This window comes from Centropristis striata, chromosome 6 (genome assembly GCF_030273125.1).
Source record: "Centropristis striata isolate RG_2023a ecotype Rhode Island chromosome 6, C.striata_1.0, whole genome shotgun sequence".
Classification (NCBI taxonomy): Eukaryota; Metazoa; Chordata; class Actinopteri; order Perciformes; family Serranidae; genus Centropristis; species Centropristis striata.
Window position 1 is genome coordinate 12,736,931 of NC_081522.1, and position 22,037 is coordinate 12,758,967.

The 22,037-nt window shown below is 37.3% G+C and overlaps 5 protein-coding genes across 7 annotated transcripts in view; 2 read left to right on the top strand and 3 right to left on the bottom strand.

Moving 5' to 3' along the window:
• The window catches only part of scaper (S-phase cyclin A-associated protein in the ER), a 62,280-nt gene extending 61,531 nt beyond the window's left edge, over positions 1 to 749 (bottom strand). Inside the window, exon 1 of one of the 2 annotated variants that reach the window (XM_059334751.1) lies at positions 381 to 749. In XM_059334751.1, coding sequence (XP_059190734.1) covers positions 381 to 548 — 168 coding nt within the window. In that variant the 5' untranslated portion in view covers positions 549 to 749. The remainder of the gene's footprint in view (positions 1 to 380) is intronic. The other variant, XM_059334752.1, reaches the window with a different exon arrangement.
• Positions 750 to 1,747: 998 nt separating this feature from the next.
• Positions 1,748 to 5,239, top strand: rcn2 (reticulocalbin 2). The gene is made up of 8 exons (XM_059334755.1): positions 1,748 to 1,780; positions 2,263 to 2,403; positions 2,502 to 2,604; positions 2,685 to 2,881; positions 2,969 to 3,082; positions 3,202 to 3,295; positions 3,706 to 3,845; positions 4,034 to 5,239. Exons 2-8 carry the CDS (start codon positions 2,263 to 2,265, stop codon positions 4,175 to 4,177), a joined length of 933 nt encoding a protein of 310 aa, XP_059190738.1. The 5' UTR covers positions 1,748 to 1,780; the 3' UTR covers positions 4,178 to 5,239.
• A 140-nt stretch (positions 5,240 to 5,379) lies between these two features.
• On the top strand, positions 5,380 to 11,449 carry pstpip1a (proline-serine-threonine phosphatase interacting protein 1a). The gene is made up of 14 exons (XM_059334754.1): positions 5,380 to 6,842; positions 6,936 to 7,010; positions 7,106 to 7,140; positions 7,243 to 7,349; positions 7,490 to 7,552; positions 8,041 to 8,145; positions 8,471 to 8,516; positions 8,719 to 8,798; positions 9,323 to 9,421; positions 9,507 to 9,603; positions 9,782 to 9,866; positions 9,975 to 10,045; positions 10,844 to 10,941; positions 11,026 to 11,449. Exons 1-14 carry the CDS (start codon positions 6,682 to 6,684, stop codon positions 11,152 to 11,154), a joined length of 1,251 nt encoding a protein of 416 aa, XP_059190737.1. The 5' UTR covers positions 5,380 to 6,681; the 3' UTR covers positions 11,155 to 11,449.
• A 975-nt stretch (positions 11,450 to 12,424) lies between these two features.
• tspan3a (tetraspanin 3a) lies at positions 12,425 to 17,890 on the bottom strand. The gene is made up of 7 exons (XM_059335999.1): positions 17,577 to 17,890; positions 15,844 to 16,035; positions 15,136 to 15,210; positions 14,705 to 14,806; positions 14,422 to 14,574; positions 14,240 to 14,323; positions 12,425 to 13,709 (listed from the first exon to the last, which is right to left on the bottom strand). Exons 1-7 carry the CDS (start codon positions 17,637 to 17,639, stop codon positions 13,617 to 13,619), a joined length of 762 nt encoding a protein of 253 aa, XP_059191982.1. The 5' UTR covers positions 17,640 to 17,890; the 3' UTR covers positions 12,425 to 13,616.
• Positions 17,891 to 18,642: 752 nt separating this feature from the next.
• Positions 18,643 to 21,741, bottom strand: ch25hl1.2 (cholesterol 25-hydroxylase like 1, tandem duplicate 2). 2 transcript variants are annotated; one of them, XM_059335853.1, is made up of 2 exons: positions 21,722 to 21,741; positions 18,643 to 20,588 (listed from the first exon to the last, which is right to left on the bottom strand). In XM_059335853.1, exon 2 carries the CDS (start codon positions 20,585 to 20,587, stop codon positions 19,757 to 19,759), a length of 831 nt encoding a protein of 276 aa, XP_059191836.1. In that variant the 5' UTR covers position 20,588; positions 21,722 to 21,741; the 3' UTR covers positions 18,643 to 19,756. The 2 variants fall into 2 exon arrangements, with proteins under 2 accessions (XP_059191836.1, XP_059191837.1); XM_059335854.1 differs by lacking the exon at positions 21,722 to 21,741 and adding an exon at positions 21,365 to 21,466.
• Positions 21,742 to 22,037: the final 296 nt, after the last annotated feature.

Below are 22,037 nucleotides of genomic sequence, written 5' to 3' on the forward strand. Positions count from 1 at the left end.
GAAGTTGGGACAGACCTTACCATGTGATACAGACATGCCCCAATTAGTCTTGTGTTGTCCTCTCAACACAGCTATACTTATGATATGACAATAAATGCATACATTAAAATCTCACCATGCAATAGCAACTCTTGGCAAATCTAACAAATGCATTTAACTTGAATGCACGAATGGGCAGAGGTGGAAGGGGGGAAACTTCAAGACCACTAGGGTTGACAATCACACCTGCGGCAGGTAAGGCCACCCTAAAATGCTCCTCTCCTGCTGAACCCATCCTCACTTAGCTCAAACTAGCTAGGAGTGCATCGGAATTCACATGTTCTTGGCTGTATTAAATGCTGCATTTGCTGTTAGCAACCAACTTAAATGCCAGTACGCACCTTCAAAGCATTTATAGATGCATTCTTGCTTTTGCCTCCTCCATGCGAGGATCCTGAGCTGTTGCTACCAGACCTCTCCCTCCCGTCCCCGCCTTGGCTAACTCTCGGGCCGAGACGGTGCTGCCCAGCGCCACGCCGTCGCCCATCATGGCGGTTGTCTTTGGACATCGATCCGCGGTGTGTTCAACGCTCAGTCGTTGAGAATTAAAAGCTTATGGACACGGTTGTCTTGTTGTCAGAGTTGATGGAAAAACATGTCTGATAAATACATGACAGTGATGACAACCTAACAAAAGCAGGAAGTCTGTTGAGTGCTACATTTTTGACCGGCGATGGGATTATCCAATGAAATCGCCGTAACGTCGACACGACATACGCACCAGCCAATCATTTACAGTATAGTTTAGGTTAAAGGGCGGGACTTCAAACTGTCTGCCATGGCAACCATGAAGATCGGGCGGGACGTTCGGTTGATCTCTCAGTATTTGTCAAGTCATCCACAGACAGCAGGAAACCAGGAGAGGGGTTAACCTGCCTTCAAAATAAAATAATTTCGGATCTCACTTGACTGCACATAAAATAATGCTGGCTTAATTTATGTTAAAATGTATTGTGCTCAGTTTAGCTGTATATGCTTCCTGTACAATGTTTTTGCTGCTTTGTGTTAATAATCTCACTCAAAGCCTCTGGATGTGCCAAATCATACTTCACCAATAAAGCTAATTCTGATCTTAAATTCACTTAATGGATTAACTCTAAAATATCTTTGACCTGCTTGTATTAAATCAAAATGTCAGGAATTGCCTGGAAACAATTTTGTTCTTTCCTACGGCCAAGCATAACAAAGATATGAGGCACATTGTGGAACAAATTACCAGAGAATCTAAGGAGGCCCAGACATAAAAACAGATTTAAAACCTGTTTAAATATAAATTTGTATACTTGTGTTCATTTTTATCTTTATGTTGTCTTTTTAAGTAAGTCTTCTACATAACATTAGTTGTGGAATAAACATTTGAATAAACTTGCCACTCCTAAAGGGCTGCCAAAATGTGAACAGTAAACTTGAGATAGCCTGTATGAGACAACAGGTTAATTAAACATTTTTGTTTGTTGCTTCTCCTACTATATGTGTACGATATATTCAATGCTTTGTTTTAAATTATCTTGTCTCTATGTTTAACATAGAGTGCTGTCATTGTAATGAACACAACAATGTCCTCAAACACTCAAATAAAAAAACCTTTAAAAAAATCCTAGATTACTGCAGGTTTAGATGCATTTGTTAGGTTTAAAGTTTGACATACGCAGGAATAACAAAACGTTTACTTTGAAATTTGTGACCGGAAATACACGTATCCTCGAGGGTGAATCAACACTTGTACAGACGACTGTCCACGGTAATAACAACATCTCTCATTCACATTATTCGTCAGCTTTGTCGCAGTTACTTTACTATTGGCTTTAATGGCTTGTGTACATTACCTTTCACTGTGTCTATTTATTTGGGCTATCGCTGTTGATTTTGTATGTCTCTGTCTCATTCTCTCCCTAACATTAAATACAATCAGGAATTCTTTAAACCACTTTAGACAAGAACTACAAGACTTTTTGACTTTCCTCAACCGCTTCTTTCTTCATCATATTCGCACTTGTTCCTGGTAGATTTAGCAGGTTTCTTTATGCAGGGCGAACAAGGCAACAAAAAGTTTAGTTTGTTTGCATGGACTTCCACCAGTTGACCACAAGGTTGCACAGTTGCATTGTGACAGCTCTGTTTTGCCTTTTGGATTGCAGTTTTCAACTAGAAAACAACCCTTTGTAGTGTTTTCAATTCAACTACTAATTAGTTTTACTGTTAAATAATTATGTTACTCAACAGATGGCGTCCTCTGTAATGCTGTTAATGCTGGTTCTTCAGTTTGGATTTGGACAAAGCTCTCATAAACATCTCCATGAAGATCATTATATTGGCGGGGACCACAACCCTGAACATGATATGAACATCCTGCTGGGAGATGAGGTTTCTATATGTCTTTTTCTCATTTCTATACACTCTTCAGCCCGTCTAGACCTAATTAATCACCTGGTCACTCACTTGCTTATTTTCTGTACTTCTAGGACACTGAGGAGATAAAGAAACTTAGCCCAGCAGAACAGAGGACAAAGATAATGGAAATTATGAAGCGGATTGATACAAATGCAGACAAGCTGCTAAATACAGGTACATTTACGTCACAGCGTTTGAAAAGAAAGCAAAGCTACGCAGAGGTCATACTCAGTCTGCTGTGTTTTCATCAACAGAGGAGATCACACTATGGATCCAGCAAGTCTACAGAAAATATGCCCTTGATGATGCAAAGGAGCGCTTCCCTGAGTTTGACACCGACAAAGATGGCGTTGTAACATGGGAAGAATACAACACAGTTGCCCATGACCAGCTCATTATTTTTGATGACAGCACTGTTCTGGAGGATCCAGAGCAAGAGTCTCTCAGACATGTAGGTATACTTTTACTGCCCTCTTATTAATCACATTACAACTAGACTTATCTGTAATATCTAAACAGATACACATATCCCCATTAGCTCCATCTGAAGGAGAGGAGGCGCTTTGACTTTGCTAATGTGGACGGCACTCCTGGGCTGAATGTGACAGAGTTTCTTGCCTTCACTCACCCATCTGAAGTGGATCACATGTCTGTAAGTCAAGTTCAGCTCCTACTCCTGCAAAACCTGATATAATAATTCATCCTTCCACCCATTATAAGAATGTCCTTCATATTACATGTAAAGATTTAATCACTTTAATCTTCTAATAGGATTTTGCCATTGAAGATGTGTTGAGTGAATACGACACTGATAATGATGGACTCATCAGTCTGACTGAATTTATCGGAGATGTTCGGGGTGATGGTAAGACAACAGAGTGATTTGTTTATCGTTAGTTTCCTCTTAAGCCTTGGTAATATGATAAATATTGTCCAAAAAAAGGATGTATGTTCTGATCCGTACATTTAGGTGGAAAGCTGAAGCAAACGATATAAAAAACTCAAAACTTTTCATTTGCCAAGTATTTCATTTACACAAAATATTACAAAAATGGGCTCTACCATGTGGTTGTTGTTTATTCAATTGAAATAACCACATTGAGTACCGTACAAACATTAGATCTATATCAGGAGATGTATTGTTAGGAGATATCTTAAAAAAAACAAAAAACCCAATCTATAAATAGAAAATGTTGGTCATGTACTAGACCCATTTCCTCTTCTGTGCCAAATTATCATCCCTTGTGTAATGTTAACACTTTCTTTTGTTATCAGAGGATTCCCCTTCACAGTGGGAGATAGAAGAAACAGTGCGGTTTAAAGACGTCTATGATCAAGATAAGGACGGCACATTGAATCGAGACGAGCAGCTCCGCTGGGTCGCACCCAACAGTTACGGCTCAGCAAGAGAAGAGGTGAGACTCAACTGTTCTTATGTGTGCACAGATTTTGGTGGCATAATAGATAAATAATATTGATACAAAATTCTTGAGTTTACATGAGCACATAGATGTTCCTGTGGCTGCTGCTTTGTATAATTATGTAATTTCTCTCCACAATGGTGTGATTTATTTTCCTTGTTTTACTCTCATGACATCATCAGGCTCTTCACCTCATCAAGGAAATGGACCAGGATGGAGACGGTCAGATCTCAGAGGCTGAAGTTTTGAAAAATCAAGAAACATTCATGAACAGCGAAGTGACAGACTATGGCAGACAGCTGCATGTGTCACACGATGAACTATAACTATACCATACATGTTGTTTATTTCCATGAAGATGTAATGTTTTTTTCCTGTGTTGCACTTCGACATTCGTCAAAGGATTTACATCATTGTTGATCTGTCTGTGTACATTAATTTGCAATAGTGAACAACATGGACAAAATTACAGGAAACGCAAACGCATTGCAACGCAAGCTTAATACATCACCAACACAAGTTGCACATTAGTGAATCTGAACAACATAAGCTTCACAAAATAGTATGTTATATTGGCTATATTGCATAATATTGTAAGCCATTCCTCTTTTTTTGTCCACTTTACATGCCAATACTCCTGAAGGCCTGGGAGGATAAAATGTGAATATGATTGTAACCACTTTTTCACATGTAACCTAAGTTTGTTTTGATTACATTTATACTACCTGTTGTTGAACTGTAGCTGTACTGTCACGTGCCAAAAGGGACGGTGAAAAGTTTCAGTCCAGTTGCGGTAACCACTGACATGGTGCACTTCTTCCTCATTTAAATCAAATGAGTAAGTGAGTGAGTGAAGGCTGGTTTCCTGAATGTGTCATGATCCGTTTCACTTTGCACCGAGCAGCAGCCTGGTACACTACTGGCAGTTATAAAGTGGCTTCAAGTTGAGTGGATTTATCCAGCAGGCACTATTTTTTGACCGCTGCCAAGATGACATTACAATTTAAAGATGCCTTTTGGGTGAGTTAGTGATAGTACTTATTCATACTTATTTTTTATATGTTCATTTTCAGCTCTCAAGTTGAGACTTTACTGAGCTGTGAAGTTGTTGCTTTTAGTGTGATCACTGGTTTTTTTTTAACCTAATATCGTTCATGTGTCTTTACACTTCTGCTTTTTGCTTCTGTATGGACAGTATCTTCTGTATCATACACTCTTAATGTATTTAGGTATCTTTAGTTTGTCTTTGACTACAGTTAACTAAACACTCTGTCCAGTCTTTAGACTAATTATTTTAACTTCTTTACTTTTTCTTACTTTGAAACTCACCAAACAGGAGCTGAATTGTTGCTTTGATTGGATTAAAAGATTAACTTTTTTGTGCCATGTATGCAGTCTCGATAAGTAATACAAATGTTTGTTTTTTTTAATCTCCAGTTTTTATCTAGAACCAGGTGTGTCGCACAAACTGAACAGCTCCTTCTCAGTGCAGCTTCTAAAATAGTATTATGGTAGTCACTGTATAATTATTGTGGGTTTCCTGTTAATCAGTAATTAAATAGCAATTTTTTTTCCTCATAGCAGTAAGTAAAGCATCAGGAACTGGCCAAGCACAAACAGTAATCAGTTGACCAATTATCTAAACTTCACATTGTGAAGTTCCCCTTTCCTTTTTATTGCAACCCTGTTATTCAGTACTCTCATGTCAAATGCAAACAGATAACAATATGTAACTGTCACTCATTTTACTTCCACACCAGTCAAATTAGTCGAGTAAGAACTCTTTTGCATGCAGGGGGTTTTAGGTACTTCTCCCACTTTGTTTCTTTCCATTCAGACCCCGGCAACAGCATGTAACAATTTCCATTCTTGGTGAGAAACCACAATACCTCTAGGTGGAAAATCTCAGAAGTTATCAAAGTAAAACTTGCTGTTGAATGTCATTTAAATAATCACCTGTTGCCAAACTTTTAATTTGCACCTTTTAAATACTGAGCATTTAAGACACAGTAACATTGAGTATTAACATCATTTATTTTGACTTTTATTTGAAATTTTAACAGTATGTGTGGTTTGTATTAAGACAATACAATAGTGGCAAAAATACTTTTTCCATGCACTGTTCTTTCAGAGTAGTGAAGAGGAAAACATACAAATTATACATCTAGGTGTTTATTTTACTACATCGTGTCTGTGTATTTGTGTCTGTAAATGTCCCCTAAATTCAACAAAAGTTAACATTAGATACAGTCTCATTAGCATATTCAAACATTTCAGAAAAATTGTCTTGCAAAAAAAATTATATCATTAATGTAAATCATCAACTAGTGAAGTTACATGTTAATATCTATTTGTTCAAAATGTTCACCCTATACACCTGTTTTGATACAGTACATATCTTCAAAGTCTATTTTCTCAAAATTGTTTTTTTCTCAATCTGAACCAGAAATCTGCACTTAAGTACACCACGTTTTCCAGTTTCATTCCTATATATTCCTATATCATTCATGTAACGTTTTATTCCTAAAACATGGCAACATTTTATCTTTTTTTTTTATGGCTGTTGACATATTTTCAAATTTATGGAGTGATAAAGAGAGATGTCTAACATTTCCTCTTTGAAAATCACTAATATGACAAAAAAACAATTTGGAACCTGGCTTTAACCAATCTTCAGATTTCTGTTGTGGAAATGTATGAATATTACTACATATTTAATAAGATGATGCCTCATTTGAATGTTTAAACACAACATTTCCGGTGTAAGCAAACAATTGGGGAAGTTTCTATCTATATATTTCTATGTATCTATTAGTTAAAATCTCCCTTAATGCCTGTGATCATTTCCCTTATCACTGAGAGTAATAAGTTTTTGTATTTATTGTTGCAGGGAGTGGATTTCATTAGTAATGTTGGGTATGAGACTATAACTCATAGACTTAATGATGGTCGACGGACGTGCAAAGACATGGAGGAGCTCATGAAAATGAGGTGAATTGTGATGAATTGTACTTTAAGAATAACCTAAGTGATTTCAATATACTATATTATATTACAACCATTACAGTTGTTTTGTTCATGTAGGGCATCAGCAGAAGAGAAATATGGCAAGGAACTGATCACAATTGCACGCAAGGCTGGGGGTACATATGAGATCTGGTAGGTGTGCGAGTGCATTTTGAAGTCTAACTTTCTAAGCATGCAATTTGATAAAATGCTTGGAAATGTATTCATCAGTCATTTTGTTTTCACAGCACTTTGAGAACGTCTTTTAACGAAATGAAAACACGTAAGCACAGCACATATTTCCTGCATTTTCTTTTGCCTGTACACATCATACACGCCAAAGTTTCTTATGAGTTTTAAACTTGTGTGTTTTGGTGTATGACAGAAATTGAAAACATAGGGAACTTGCACCTTCAGCTGTCTGGACGCCTAAAGGAGGAGGTGAAGAGAATGGAGCAGTTCAGAGAGCGACAGAAAGAGCAGAGAAAAAAGGTACCAATGACAAGTTTTTTTTCTTTTTATTTGCATTCAGAGGAAATCTAAAAAAAAAGAGTTGCTTCTCTAGGTGCGGTTTTCTGATGATGACCATGATGTTGTTTTTTTCAAGTAACATATTGTTTTTCACTTCTTAGTTTGAAGTCATCATGGAGAAGGTCCAGAAGACAAAAGTCTCCCTCTACAAGAAAACAATAGACGTAAGGTCAATTCAAATCATCTTGATGATCTGTATGATTAGACCATATATGACCTGTGTGTGTGAAGGCCTTCACACACACACACACAGATTTAAGCATATTAGTCTTTATATAATTGTGGTTGTGGTAAACAACCTGCGTCATCTCAGCCGAAGTGCAGCTACATCCTCCTGGTATGTGCAAAAACTTCAGCAGAGAGAACATTGCTGTGTAGATTTAAGATGTATGAGAAGGTGGGTTTATGATATTACGTGCCAGTCTTAACACGGTGGCGTGGGAGGCACACTGAGAAGCCTGAGCTCATACTTCTATGAGAAGGAAGTGATGTCTTACTTGATGCACTTTGTTTTTCCTGTAGCTACCACTTCTTTGACAGAATTAGCCCCTCAGCCCGCCCTTTTCCTGTCAGGGGTGAATAGTGCGGCGTGTGGACAAACAAAGCATGGGTGTCATTGTTTCATATGGTTTCTGTTCTATTTCCCCTCTAGTCTAAAAGATCATATGAGCAGCGCTGCAAGGAGGCAGATGAGGCAGAGCAAAACGCTGAGAAGATGGGCAATGCGCCAACAGCCACTCCCAAACAGATTGAGAAGGTAAATCTGTACTGTGGTGCAAATCATTAAAGGTCCAGTGCATTGATTTTAATTCAGTAATGAAGAGCTAGGCTTGATTTTGTGAAAGGCTGTTTTCAAATCTTTAAAGATCCCCTCCAGATGTTTTAAAAGAATACTTCCCCTGCAAAATAACCATTTTTATATCATTTTTTTTGCCCTGCTTGCTTGTAAACGCATAATTCATTCATGAATTAATGAATAATGAAGTTATGCAATAAACTGTATTTCCTTTTATTTGAAAAACCACAAATTTACAGATATAAAGGCAATGGGTAATTTATTTTTCTCTGCTTTCTTTTTACAGATGAACAACAAATCCAAACAGTGCAGAGAAGCTGCAGAGGAGGCTGGTAAGAACAGATAATAAGTCAAGCGAGTGCTCACTTTGTCGTTACATGCAGGAAGCCACGATGGTTTACCCAAAAGAGTTGTGGTCATATACTTCTCCATAACCGAGAACTCCAGAAATAGATTTCGATTAAATATATAAATAATACCTGAAGGCTTATTAAAGTGGGTTTTTTTACAATTAATTCTTTAACTTGTCTTTAGAAAAACAGTACGAATCCAACATTGAGCAGCTTGACAAAATTCGTCAAGAGTGGGAGTCAACACACATCAACACATGTGAGGTAAAGTATGGCACTACAAACTGTCACTCGCTTCTCACTGCAATAAAGTGAGGAATCATAGCTTGATACATTTCAAAATGCACACACTTAGACCAAGAGTGGCAATACCCGAAGCCTGTTTTGTCAATGAGGATGTCACATACTTCCTATGAAATGAGTCATCAATTTCGGAAATTCTTTCTGGGCAGCAAAGTGTGATAACATCAACAAAGCTGACATTCAACTTCTTTTTTCATTCCTATTTGAAAGGGTAATTTGGAGACATTTGTAGTATTTTCAGGACAACACACATACACACAAGAAACTAGGAAGAAGATGACATAGCATTAAAAAGCGATCAGATAAGAGCTATTAACCTTTTTTGTTGACAGACTGTACAGAGACTAATGTCATGCTGGGTGCTTTTGTTGTGCAAGAAGTTGCATCATTAGATTTCAGAAGTGTACATACAGTACTGTCTAGTGTTGTAAATGCACCATGTTTTAATATTTTCTAGATTGTTTACTATTTCTCCAATCATACAGGTGTTTCAGCAGCAGGAAGAAGACAGAATCAGCGTACTTAGGAATGCATTGTGGGTGCACTGTAACCATTTATCAATGCAGAGTGTGCAAGATGATGAGGTTTGTGCAGTTTTATATGACAAGCCCTCCCAATATATACTGTATTTTATATTTAAAATTCACTCTGGACCAACTGCTCTTTCAGTGTTACGAGAATGTGAGAAAAACACTGGAAATGTGTGACATCATCGCAGACAATAATAGCTTTGTGGAGATGAAAAAAACCGGCTCGACCCCTATAGGTAGGCACCCGCCCTGCGGTTTTCCTGATTTGGATTTGAATATGTTCCAAGGTGGACATTTATTATCTCTCAGCTGCTGCGGAAGCATAAAACAGAATGTTTGACACAGCTTGAAACAGGTAATCACCCCTGAGTCATTTGTTTTTTTAATTACTTAATTTGAATGATCCTCCCACAGCTCCTATCGGATTCCAAAGTTACTACGAGACGGAGGCTACAGACAGAAATGGCAGTGCTGGATTTGTTGGAGGAGTCATGAAAAGGTCAGAACTATGTAATGCAAAAAAACGTACCAAATGAATGATGATGACAATAAGGAGGTAGTCATTTTTTATATACATTTCTTACAGAGTAATTTCCACATTTTATAGGTTTTCAAATCTTCTGCAGGGGAACTGTGGCTCCAAATTGAGCATCAATGAAAACGTTGCACAACCTACTGGTAAAGTACTTATTCAAGTAGTATTGCAATTTCCAAAATGATGACATAAATGACTGTGAAAGCCTCTTTAACACAATATGTTGAGCAACAATAAGTTACATACTGTAGTATTATTCTCACCAGTGTATCCCAATATGGATCACGAAGGCATACTGATGTGGTATCTGCAAATAAATAGGATTATAAATTAATATTAAGTATGCAGTTTATGCACTTGAAAAAACACACAACTACACATCCAAAATTGTAGGATCATGTTTTCTATGAAAGAGTTAAAGTCAGTTCAAATGAACACACTTCTTTTGCCTCTTTTTGTTGTTATTTTGTGTCTCTTTGTGGTCATTTTACATTTGAATTGTAGTTGTTTTGTCTCTCTCTCTCTCTCTAGTCATTTTTGCTCTTTTTGAGGTTATTTTTGCCTTCTGTTGTGAGTCTATTTGCAGCTGTTTTGCATCTTTCACTCGTTGTTTTGGTCTCTTTGTAGTCTTTTTGTGTTGGTTTGCAGACAGTTTGTTTCTTGACGGCCATTTTAATTATCTTCCTGGTTGTTACAGTACGTGTCTCTTGAGTGACATTTTGTGGCCAGTGGGGCCACTCAAACTTTAGGCCGCTGGGCATGTTCAATAATCCATCCATGGGTACTTGAGCTCACTTGACATAGCCATGGGGGTTACAAAAAAGCTTTTCACCAACTATATACAATAATTATTCAGTCCCTGGTTCGGGAAGAAAATTGCAAATCATGAGTGACTTCAGTAAGTGAACCAGTGCTGATTATGTCCCTGTGAAACTCTCTAGCAGAGACATCAGAAGGAGTGTATGCTTCCATTCCTGGATGTCAGGACTCCCAGTCAAGCAGCGAGGGGTACCAGGTCATGTATGACTACGTGGCACAGGTCAGCTTCTACCTAAGACACATTCATATGTTCTGCTTCTTGCTCATTTCATGCAGTTGACTGAATATTTCCGTCCCTTTTCAGGGGGATGATGAGCTCACAGTGTCTGCAGGGGATGTTGTGGCTGTCTTAGAGCAAGGTGAGGACGGCTGGTGGATGGTGAAAAGAAATGGCTTATCTGGATTGGTCCCAGGCTCTTACCTCACCAAATGAGTGACATCCATACGTAGGATTACATGACTACATTTTCTCTTGTAATATTTTTTAATGGCCTTGTCATTGCAAACTACCTTGCGGTCTGATTTTACCGGGTCATATTTGTGTTGCATGCATCATTAAAGCCTCTATGAGTAGGATTTGACTATGAGAGGATCATAAAAGACCCTGAATGAAAAGCTTAATGTTCCAGGTTTTTTTTTTTTTTTTTTACAAAGCATCATGCTGTTTATTTAGAAATAGATTTTTATAACATAATAATCATACAGATAGGGGCAGTCACATAGAGTAAAATGAGTAAGTGTTGAAAGCTAAATTATTTATTGTTATGGCACATATTCATATTACTTTGCCCTCACTGCTGGTATGTTGAGTGCTCCTCATACCAGTGACAGCTGGGAGATGAAGTGATCAGTTTCACAAGGTCACTGCACAGGATTTTTTTTCACATACTGTGGTATTCTTGTACAACTGCTGTCCTAAATGTGTTGGCCACAATTTCTTTTCTTGGCCTGTATATAATTTCTATGACTAGTTATTGTTTCTATTCTAATGATAAAAAAGAATAATTACTTTGTATTTATTGAATATAAAAGAGTCTTTATTACATGTGGTCAACATTGTTTTTAGCTTGTTAATTAAAAACTATTTGGCATTATTGCTTTTTAGCGATGTTCTTAACGTGAATTACAAGAAGACGAGTCAATATAAGTCAAACAAAGTAGCTGACACGTAATCGGGCACTATTCTTGGGTCATGTGGCGGAGCAGTCTGCTCGCATTGGTTCAAATGTATCCGGTTACTCTGCAACATGTGATACATTTCTACCTCAGCGCCTACAAAGTAACCAACATGTAGTCTATTTAGCACCATTTTAAGTGTGTATACAGGTCTACAATGGTTGTTCAGTGGTTATAAGGTGTTACACCAGAAACAAATGAAACTACATCTAGTGGTTCCGGTAAGAGCTCTAATAAAATGTGTTACATTTTGACCCCACGGTAACTTAGAACATAGTTTGAAGCTCCAAAGCATAAAAGATTAGACAGACAAAAATCAGACTGGATATGTGAGCCTCTTACACCCCTCCCTCGTGGGAAACACCTGAACTTTGACCTCTTTTTTGGGACCAAGTTGACTTGTTCTTCCAGTGAATATGAGCTTTGTCTGAACAGAAGAAAACAACAACAACAAAATATTTGGTGCAGCAATTTCATCTGTTCATAAAGACGAGAAATAAAAAAAACAAATAAGGAAGGAGCTCACATTTAATTTCACACATTTTATTTACATTCTTGAGTCTCGCTATTGCTACATATCAGAAAATCAAATTTCAAAACTACCATCATTGACTGTTGAGACAAAAACAAACAACACAGCTATAGGACAAAGTTGATCTTGAGTTAAGAATGCACTACTACTTGAAAAACCCCATATACTTCAGGGATTCAAATGTTTGATTTTTAAAAGAAAAGGTAAGCAAAGCCAATTAATCGGATGGTTTGGATTTTCTGAAGTGGGGATGTATGAGGAATTAGCTACAGTACCTACAGCCTTTAGAGAACTTAATGTATTTATTTCTGACGAGGAACTGAAACTGCCCATCTATGACTTTGGTGACTCTGAACTAACCCTCTTTAAACACCAAGGTCCCTCTGTGGGTTCAAATTAGGTTTTTTGTTACAGGAGTGGCTTTAAAGAGAGCATAGACAACAGCTTCACTTCCCCTGTCTGAGGATAAGTGGGAAAAATATTCGAAATAAAGCTCATGCTTAAACTAATATTGATCTCTTAAAAACGGCTGAAATAAGTTTCACTGCTGCAGTTCATTATTTAGCTTCTGTGCTTCTCTACAAGTACGGATAAGTACCTCATACTCAACTTTAAAGAATCCAAACTATCCCACAGTTTCCACGCAATAGCTTGCCATTAGCTTGGGGCATTTACTGACAAAATACTCCAGGTTGGGAGGGGGGGGGGTGAGGTATTTTAAACCAAATCTGAGCTGTAATAGTAGTAGAAGAAGAAGAAGAAGAAGAAGAAGAAGAAGAAGAAGAAGAAGAAGAAGACTTGTAGCAATAGCAGAAGTGGGGGTAAAGGATAAAATTATACATTCTTTCATTAAAGTACAGGACAGATTTAAATATAAAATATTTAAAGTCGTACACATAGTGCAAACAAATATATGAGGAAATAACCCTGTCCATATTTACTCCATATATAGAAGGGGGTGTTACACCCTTGTGCCACCCTCACAACAGCAGAATACTTTCTACATCTCATTTACATTGACCATTAAAGAATTTGGTCTATAGCCTTTTTGGAAAAAAACAAGTAAAATATAACTTTAGTGTGGTTGGTGTTTTAAGGTTAGTGTGGTAACTGATTATTTTCATGCTCTCACCAATGACACAAATAAATTCTGAAAGTGTGTGTTATTGTGAGACAGGTGTTCTCCATTATGCATAGGTGCCCCCTGTAATAAGAAGCTCATAGGGAGGATCTCTGCTTCTGCGGCACAGCACGACACACGCACACAGCATCCCCAGCATCTAGCAGAAAGAGACAGAAACTTCATTGATGTTTTCGGTTTTTAAATATAATTTATAGTTGTTAGTGAGTTACAACTTCAGAAATGTGTGAGCCTCCCTGTAGTTGTGTAACTCACACATTTAATATTATAATAGTGAAACAAAATCAGATAGATCCAAATAATTAAAGCAATAGTTTAATTTGGGGAAAGGAGCTTATTCTCATTCTTGCGAAGAGTTACATTTACATTTAGTCATTTAGCAGACGCTTTTATCCAAAGCGACTTACAGGAAGAGTAAAAGCAAACAATCAAGGTATACTGCAATAAGAGCTATTAGTGCATCAATAAGTGCTAGTTAGCAAGAATAAGCCCAATTGACTAATAATTGGTGTGGAAATGACATTACCTTCACCTCCAATGTGAACCTGGCGTATAATGCAACATATATCTATACTTTCACTTCCTAATTTGGAGCATATTGCTCAATATGCTTTACAGTAAATGCAAGATTCTATACAAACTGGTGATGTCTTCATAACAGTTACACACCTGGATTGCAGCGAATGTCAGCGCAGTCCAGATGACATACATCATGATCTCCTTCAACTTCTTCACAACCAAAGCTTCACAACCCTAAACACATAGACATAGTATATGATCAAACATACAAAACTGTAATGAGTCACTTCTCTTCAAAAATAAGAGATGATCTGTATGAAATGTTGTTTTACCTCTTGGTAGAGATCTTCAGGATGAGTGAGGGACCCCGTGCAGCTTCCAGTGTTAGTTTTGCAACAGCTGATGGGTACGCTGTTGTTTTTGGATTCTTCATACCAGTGTGTATTTTGCCAGTCTGAGTAATTGTGGATCCCACAACACTGGAGCTGTGACAATGAAAACATGCAAACTCGCGATTACTGTAAATCCCTTGCTCCGTCAGGAAAAGGCTAACAGAAATGCAGACGAAGCAATAATAATATCATGAAATTTGATTTACAGAATCTTTGTCCTCACCTGTCTCTGAATGTAGTCGATGGCACGGCTCTGGGCATTGCTGTTGGTGCCGTTGTACTCATCATACACTTTCTTGATTGAAACATTAACTTCATTTTCAACCTGCCAATGGTTAAAATGTAGATATGTAACAAACAAATATGATTGCAAACATAATGTAATAGAGATAGTATTTCTGGGATGCTGGCTTGATAGTTCATTTAAAAGGACAGGGACGTTATAACTACAGCAAGCAATATACAACAATACTCTGCAAACACACAATCATAACAATATTAACAGAAACCAAACATGAGGTTATCAATAGTTGACATGTTGTTTATGCTCCTCTGGGTGAACATTATTTGGAAGATCTGTTGTGCTACAAGTTAAGCATCAAATAAGAGCACAAAAAAAAAAAAAACGTACTAACTTGTAATTAAATTTCTCACCTTTGCTCTGTACACATATCCGAGAACCACCACTGCCACTTCCGAAATGAAAACCAGCAGGAGAATGACGACAAACTGTGGATTGAATTTCAAGGTTTAACATGCACGGAAAACCGATACTTATATGCAAATCAGTAAAAAGTAAATTGTCTGACACTTTGCCACCTTAGAGTTAGACGGAATACAACTTGTGAGAAAAGTATGTCATTACATGAACCACAAAATGTCAAGTTTGAAATGTTGTTGCCCAGTTTTAATGCATCCTGAAATCCCACTTTTCTCTTCATGATGTTTCAAAGTTTATATTTGATTAAAGGTGGAGTCTGCAATTCTGGAGAAAGATTATTGATATTTAAACAACACCTAAACAAATACAACCCTCCCATCAGTGCTCTTTCACAACGTTAGCATGTGCCAGATTTACAGTCCTTCTCACTTCCACTACCTTTGTCTTTATGCATCCATGGCCCGTCCTGTGCACAAATTAAATAGTGCTGTGTGACTCAGTCAGAGCCACTTTGTATGCTTCCCTTTTACAGAGCAAGTACTGTGTGAGAATACCAGACTTTTTTTCAGTGCACACACAGACCAGACAGTTAGCTATTTGACAAAAAGTGTATTGGATTGGAATAACAGTCTCCACCTTTAATCACATACTACACAAGGGCTTTAGTACCCTCATCTATTAATCTAAACTGGTTTACTGACCGTTGTTAGTCCACAGTAGCTCTCTCTCACTGTAGCGCAGCATCCAATGAGCCCTATAATGAAAAGGAGGGCTCCAACACCAATAATGGTCACTGCTGGTATGAGAGTGTACACGTCTTCAAAGAAGTGATCGTAATCATCGTATGTAATGAAGACATACGCTCCAACATAGCACAGGATACCAGCAGCGGCCTGAGGGTGATAAAAACACCAACATTTAACTCAAACATCAAGCCAACAAAAGGAAAGCTAGTGGCAACATGAAAAACACATGCTATTGCATTACGGTTAAAAAGGTTTCTACTGTATCTGTGCTCTGTTGCACCATTGATGTACATGACAGTTAACAGTACACTGTAGCTGTTTTTCTGGATGTTTATTTAGTATCTAACATGCAGCAGCATACATCATAATTAAAGTACAAGCGTGGGGTACATGCCTATTACATGAAAATTTCCATGTGATGCTATTTTTAAACTGCACTACTGCATAGAAAAATGCTGTACTTCTTGATCCTATACATTCATATCATTTATAAATGTATTTTTTAAATAGGTTAACTAAGCTGCCTTGTGTTTCTATGCAAATATGAACATTTATTGCTGAATCATATTTTCTGCAGCTCAAAACAGTAAGAGTGGGAGGAAAAAGTACTCAGATCCTTTACTTGAGTAAAAGTAAAAAATTCCATAGTCCAAAAATAAAGAGGTAAAATCCTGAATTACAAAATGTTACTTAAGGAAATGTGCAAAGTGACAGGACTTATTATTCAGAATAGTTCTTCCTTCTCTCCAAGTGTTATATTTGTAATAGAATATTATATTACTCTGTTTTTAACGCTTACAAATGCATCTGAGAGCATTTTGACGTTGTAGTTTATCAATATGGAGCCACTTTTAGATACTTAGTATATTACTGGGTAGATTATTGGTATAGTACTGCATTATATAAAACATAAAGTGGTGGAATATTTTTTACTTCAGTAAAGGAGTACCACAAGTGCTCTATTACCAGTAAAAGTCCTGTGTTTAAAATCTACTTAAGTAAGAATACTTAAGTATTATCATCAAAATGTACTTTAAGTACCAAGATCAAAAAGTATATTATCATGCAGAATGGCCCATTTGATATAATCATATTACATAACTGGATTAACATTATTGATGCAATTATGTGTATATTACTTTTATGCAGATGGTAAAAGTAGGAATGTTTTAATTACCTTACATACAGAAGATTAGTTTCACCTATAATAATGCATAGTACTTTCGTAGTTTATTTATGTTTTGTAAAAACAATTTTAATCTTCAAAGTAACTTAAAGCTGAAGCAATCAGATACATGTATTGTAGTAAAAAACACACACGACATTTGCCTCCAAAATGTAGCAGAAGGAAGAAAGTTAAAATGTAAACAATGTTACTCAAGTAAAGTAGCTTTGAAAAGTGACATTCCACCAAGTGCAAAACTGCATTGTTTTTGCAGACTAATTATCTTTTTTATTCCGTAATAACAGATTCTGCGTTTAACTTAAAGATGCCTTGTTAGCAGCAAATGCCTTAAAAGTTATATATTTGAACTATTGTGTTTCCTACTGCCTTCTCAAACTAATCCCTCCCTGGTTAAACAAAGGTCGGCGTAGCAGCTAGCCTACCAGCTGACTGCAGCTAACATAGCTTCACACAGCTAGCTGGTGACGCACGTTTTAAACTACCACAAAACCTCCAACCTTACCCAAAATATCAGGTTCAGAAAGACTAGGACCGTCTTTGACGACGTAATACCGCACTGTCCCATCTTCAACACGGGGGTTAAAAGCTGTTCGCGTTGGAAAATAAAACAGGTTTCTAGTCAGACATGTCCCGACCAGCTCCACTCATCCCGACGCTGTGTCACTGGATCTGGTTGCACCGGTGCGACGCAGCGCCACCAACACAACCAGAATAACAACAAATGCTCCACACACCAACAACTCAGCCACCCGAAAATACAGTTAATATTTACAGGTCTAGTGACCAGAATATGCTGCATGCAATATTTTCTGTTGTTAACTATTAACCTTTGATATTTTCAGTCAACTATTAAATATTAAAGTATGGTAAATTAAATCGAAATGGCAATTGGACTACTTTTGTGACAGCGACATCTAGTGGTGGAAAATGGAATTATACTTTAACCTACTTGTCCCTTATACATAAAACATTTTTAAGTATCAGTATCACCAGTATCACTACTCTGGGACAGTGGTGGAAAAGGTATTCAGATCCCTTACTTAAGTTAAAGTACTAATACCACACTGTAAAATTACTCCTCTTCAAGTAGAAGTCCTGCATTCAAAACTTACTAAGTAAAAGTAGAAAAGTATCAGCATCAAAATGTACTTAAAGTATCAAAAGTAAAAGTAGTCATTAGCAGAATGATCCCACTCCAGCTGTTATATATATTCCAAATATATTGTTGGTTTATTTGTATTGATGCATTTATGCAAGCAACAGTTTCATTTTGTAAAGAAGGGGCTCATTTTAACTATTTAATATACTGTTATGTCATGACTTTAAATTGATCATGTTTTCATGTTAAGTCTTGACTTGAAAAGTAACTAAAGCTGTCAGTTAAATGTAGTTGAGTAGAAGTATAAAGTTACAAATGATTATTTATTATTATCATAACCTTTATTTAACCAGGAAAATCCAATTGAGATTAAGAACTTCTTTTTCAAGGGAGGCCAGGCCAAGATAGGCAGCAGCAAATACAAAACAGATACAAAACTACACATAAAAAGGAAAAACAAAAAAGCAAAAAATAATTCAATTACAAACAGATTATGAAAAACATGCACATGTTATAGAGTTGTCCTGAAGTAACCCCAGTTTAGATTTATAAGTTGTCATTGATATTGACTCTGTTAGTTTCCAGTCATTCTGTAACTAATTCCATGCAAAAGGTGCACAAAAGTGTACAAAATCCATTTTACCCAATTCAGTACAGGCATGTGGATGTGGAAATACTCAAGTGAAGTACAAGTACCTTAAAATTGTACCCCAATACAACTTGAGTAAAGGTACTTAATTACTTTCCACCACTGCTCTGGGATCACTGGTCAGCATACATGACATCAAAAATACAAGAGGCTTGCTGGTGACACCATAAATGCAGAAATAAGGTAATTTTCTTATTTATTTTTATTAAAATGAATTCAAACAGAAAAAATGTATCTACTAACCCCATATGCCCATACAGGTATTTGGGAGTTAAATGCAAATTTGATTGTTGCATTTTAATTTTTATACAAAAAACACATACATTTATAGGAATAATGTGGAATGAGGGTATATGATCAGTAAGAGCGCTTGAAATGTTGTGATTTGATGTTGTGATTTAACTAACTATTAACTAATAATTTGATAAAAATGCATTACCAATGGTACCTCTGTACTATGGAGATTTTAAATGAAAATGTAGTCAAATATTTTTGTCCGCACAATGGAAGGAAGGAAACAAGATGCTGGTAATGAGTGGAAAAGTGGCTCAAATTATATATTATTTATAAGAGTAAGAATGTAATGTAAGCCATGTCTAAAGCTCAGGGTCATTTTCGAAGTAACCAGACACACTTGGAGACAGATGCATTTAAGCATGATTTATATTGTGCATGTGTTCAAATGACAGAATCTTTTAAGATATGATTAACAGATTTAGTCATTATAATCAAAGCTACAGGGAAACACCTTTTATTTCTAACAGTGGGGTTTCTTCAAATACAACACAATGATGTGCTTCTAAGCAAAGGAAAATGTATTTGTCTTTAAATTGAACCCCTTCACAATTTAACATTCAAATGAGTTGGAAAAAACAAACACAGATGAATAAAAGCAGTTCTCTTTCTATAGCCTTAGCAACAATGTCATGGATTTCTACTTCATAGCAGTAGAGAAGCTGAAATCAGCATGCGTGCCAAATATTTTATCCCAGTGGCTGAAGAATGGTGCGAAATTGGTGTGGGGTTTCTGATGGTGCACATCGTGTTTACTGGGTCCGCCATAGATGCCAAAAGGTATCAGGCGTGATGTGGACCAGGGGAAATCATAGCCACAGTGATCCTCAATAGAAAGGTAGACGGTTGACACCATGAAGACCCATGTGGTGAGTAGGTGACATCTCAGGATGATAGGATCTATGGTGGTCCAAAAGCCTATTGTGATCAGCTCCCAGCTGCTAAGATACTGTGTGACTAAAGCAGAAGGGGATGAGTAATTATGATGGATGGCATGGAAAGTGACATACAGCCAGCGGATTCTGTGATGGAGTATGTGCCAGATGAAGTACTGGAAGTCAAAGATCAGGAGGTTGCCTATCACCCCAGCAATAAGCTCCAGCAGGGACGGAGCCTGATCCGGCAGGTCCACAGGTGGCATCCATGCCCATTGGGCCACTGATGCTGGGAGCATAAGAAGCACATGGTGATACAAGGAGACACTTGCACAGTGCAGCAGTGTAGAGGCTGTAGGACGTTGGCTTGGTTGTATCTTGAATTGCTGGACCCATGCACACCTTTCTCCCATGATGTCGCACATGAGAAAAGGAAGGCAGAAGACAAAGTAGGAGGACACACTCAGAACAACGGGGAAGAGTGGAGATCTCAAATAGTCTCTGTAGTTGAGCCTCATGCTGTCCCACAGAGGCTGCAGCAAGGAGTCATTTCCTAAGATGCTTATCCAAAGATCGCTTGTATCTGCAAGCTCCATCCTGAAACAAAAATCACGAGGTGAATATTTTATGTCTGAGGAATGAAGACGTTCCAGCCAGAAACAGCAGCTACCAGGCCTGGAATTGTCATTTTAGGGGCAAGGCCACTTGGCCTTTTGTGTTGTCAATTTTTTGAGGGCACAAAGGCCCAAAGCCAGGGCACCAAGGTCATGAAATAAAACAATGATTTTAAGTCCATGTCCATAATGAATTTAATTAAGGGACTAATGATGCTTCTGAGGAAGATTTGAGTCTCAGTCAAAACTGTCAAAGAGGTAAAGAAACGTCTCCTAGTAAAGCATCAATCTTCAGCACTTTGAGAGCTAAATGAGAGCAAACACCTCACATAATATTTTCACAGTCGAGATACCGTATTATAGAATCTTTGTTATCCTATACTGTGTGATTTGTAATTGCTGTCAATATGCTTTCCACTAGAACATGGAATAACCAGCCAGTGTGGAAAAAATAGCTGTCCATAGCCAGAAATTGTTTTTCCATAAAAGCCCAAATTTGGTGGCCTCTCACCTCTTACACATTCTAATGCAACTACCATCATAAACACTACTATTAATGATTGCATATTTTAAGAATAATTTTAAAGGAGAATAACGGCAACACAACACCAAATATCACCAATATCAATAAATAATACTTTCAGTTGCTTGAAGTGTGACGTTAGCTTAGTACATGAGACTATGTGTTCTTGTAGTTTTCTATTTTTTAACCTGTCTGCAAGCCAAGTTTCCCTTAGGGGACAATAAAAGCAACTGAACTGAACTGAAGTACACAGGAAAATATTAAGTCCATCACTCTGTCCATCACTGGATCAACGTTGCTGTGATATAACGTTAATGTACTGTAATTTATACAGTCATGGAAAAATCATAAGACCACTTTCTTGATAATGACATTGGTGATTTCAAGACAACTATGGAAAATGGCTAGATATCAGCTCTTAAATTAAACTCTCATGAGATATTTTTGTTGTTATCATTATATTTGTCCAAATGTACCTTTTGTTGTACCAATCATTGAAATGAACAAGAGGTTGAAGACAACAAATATTTTTTTCCATGACTGTACGTTGAAATTCCTATCGCTAACACCGAATGAAAACACGGCTGTCTTACCTCAGTCCAGGTGACTTTTTCCTTCTCTTCAAACGTCTGTAGGGGGACACAAGAGGGAGGGGGTGGGAGTGCATTCGGGACTGCGGTCAAGCCAGCCGTCCCTAATGTAGTGCGCCCCGTTTTGTGATATTTACGGTAAATTCACTGAAACTGCTCAAAGCGAGCTGACATGGAGGATAAATACTTTACTGTCATTCTTTATCACCTTTTTTCAGTATAAAACTCTTACCAGCAGAGAGGAGATGAAGTATTAACGTTACATCAACACACCACATGAAATAATCAAATTGCGTCGTGCCGAAAATGTAATTGTTGT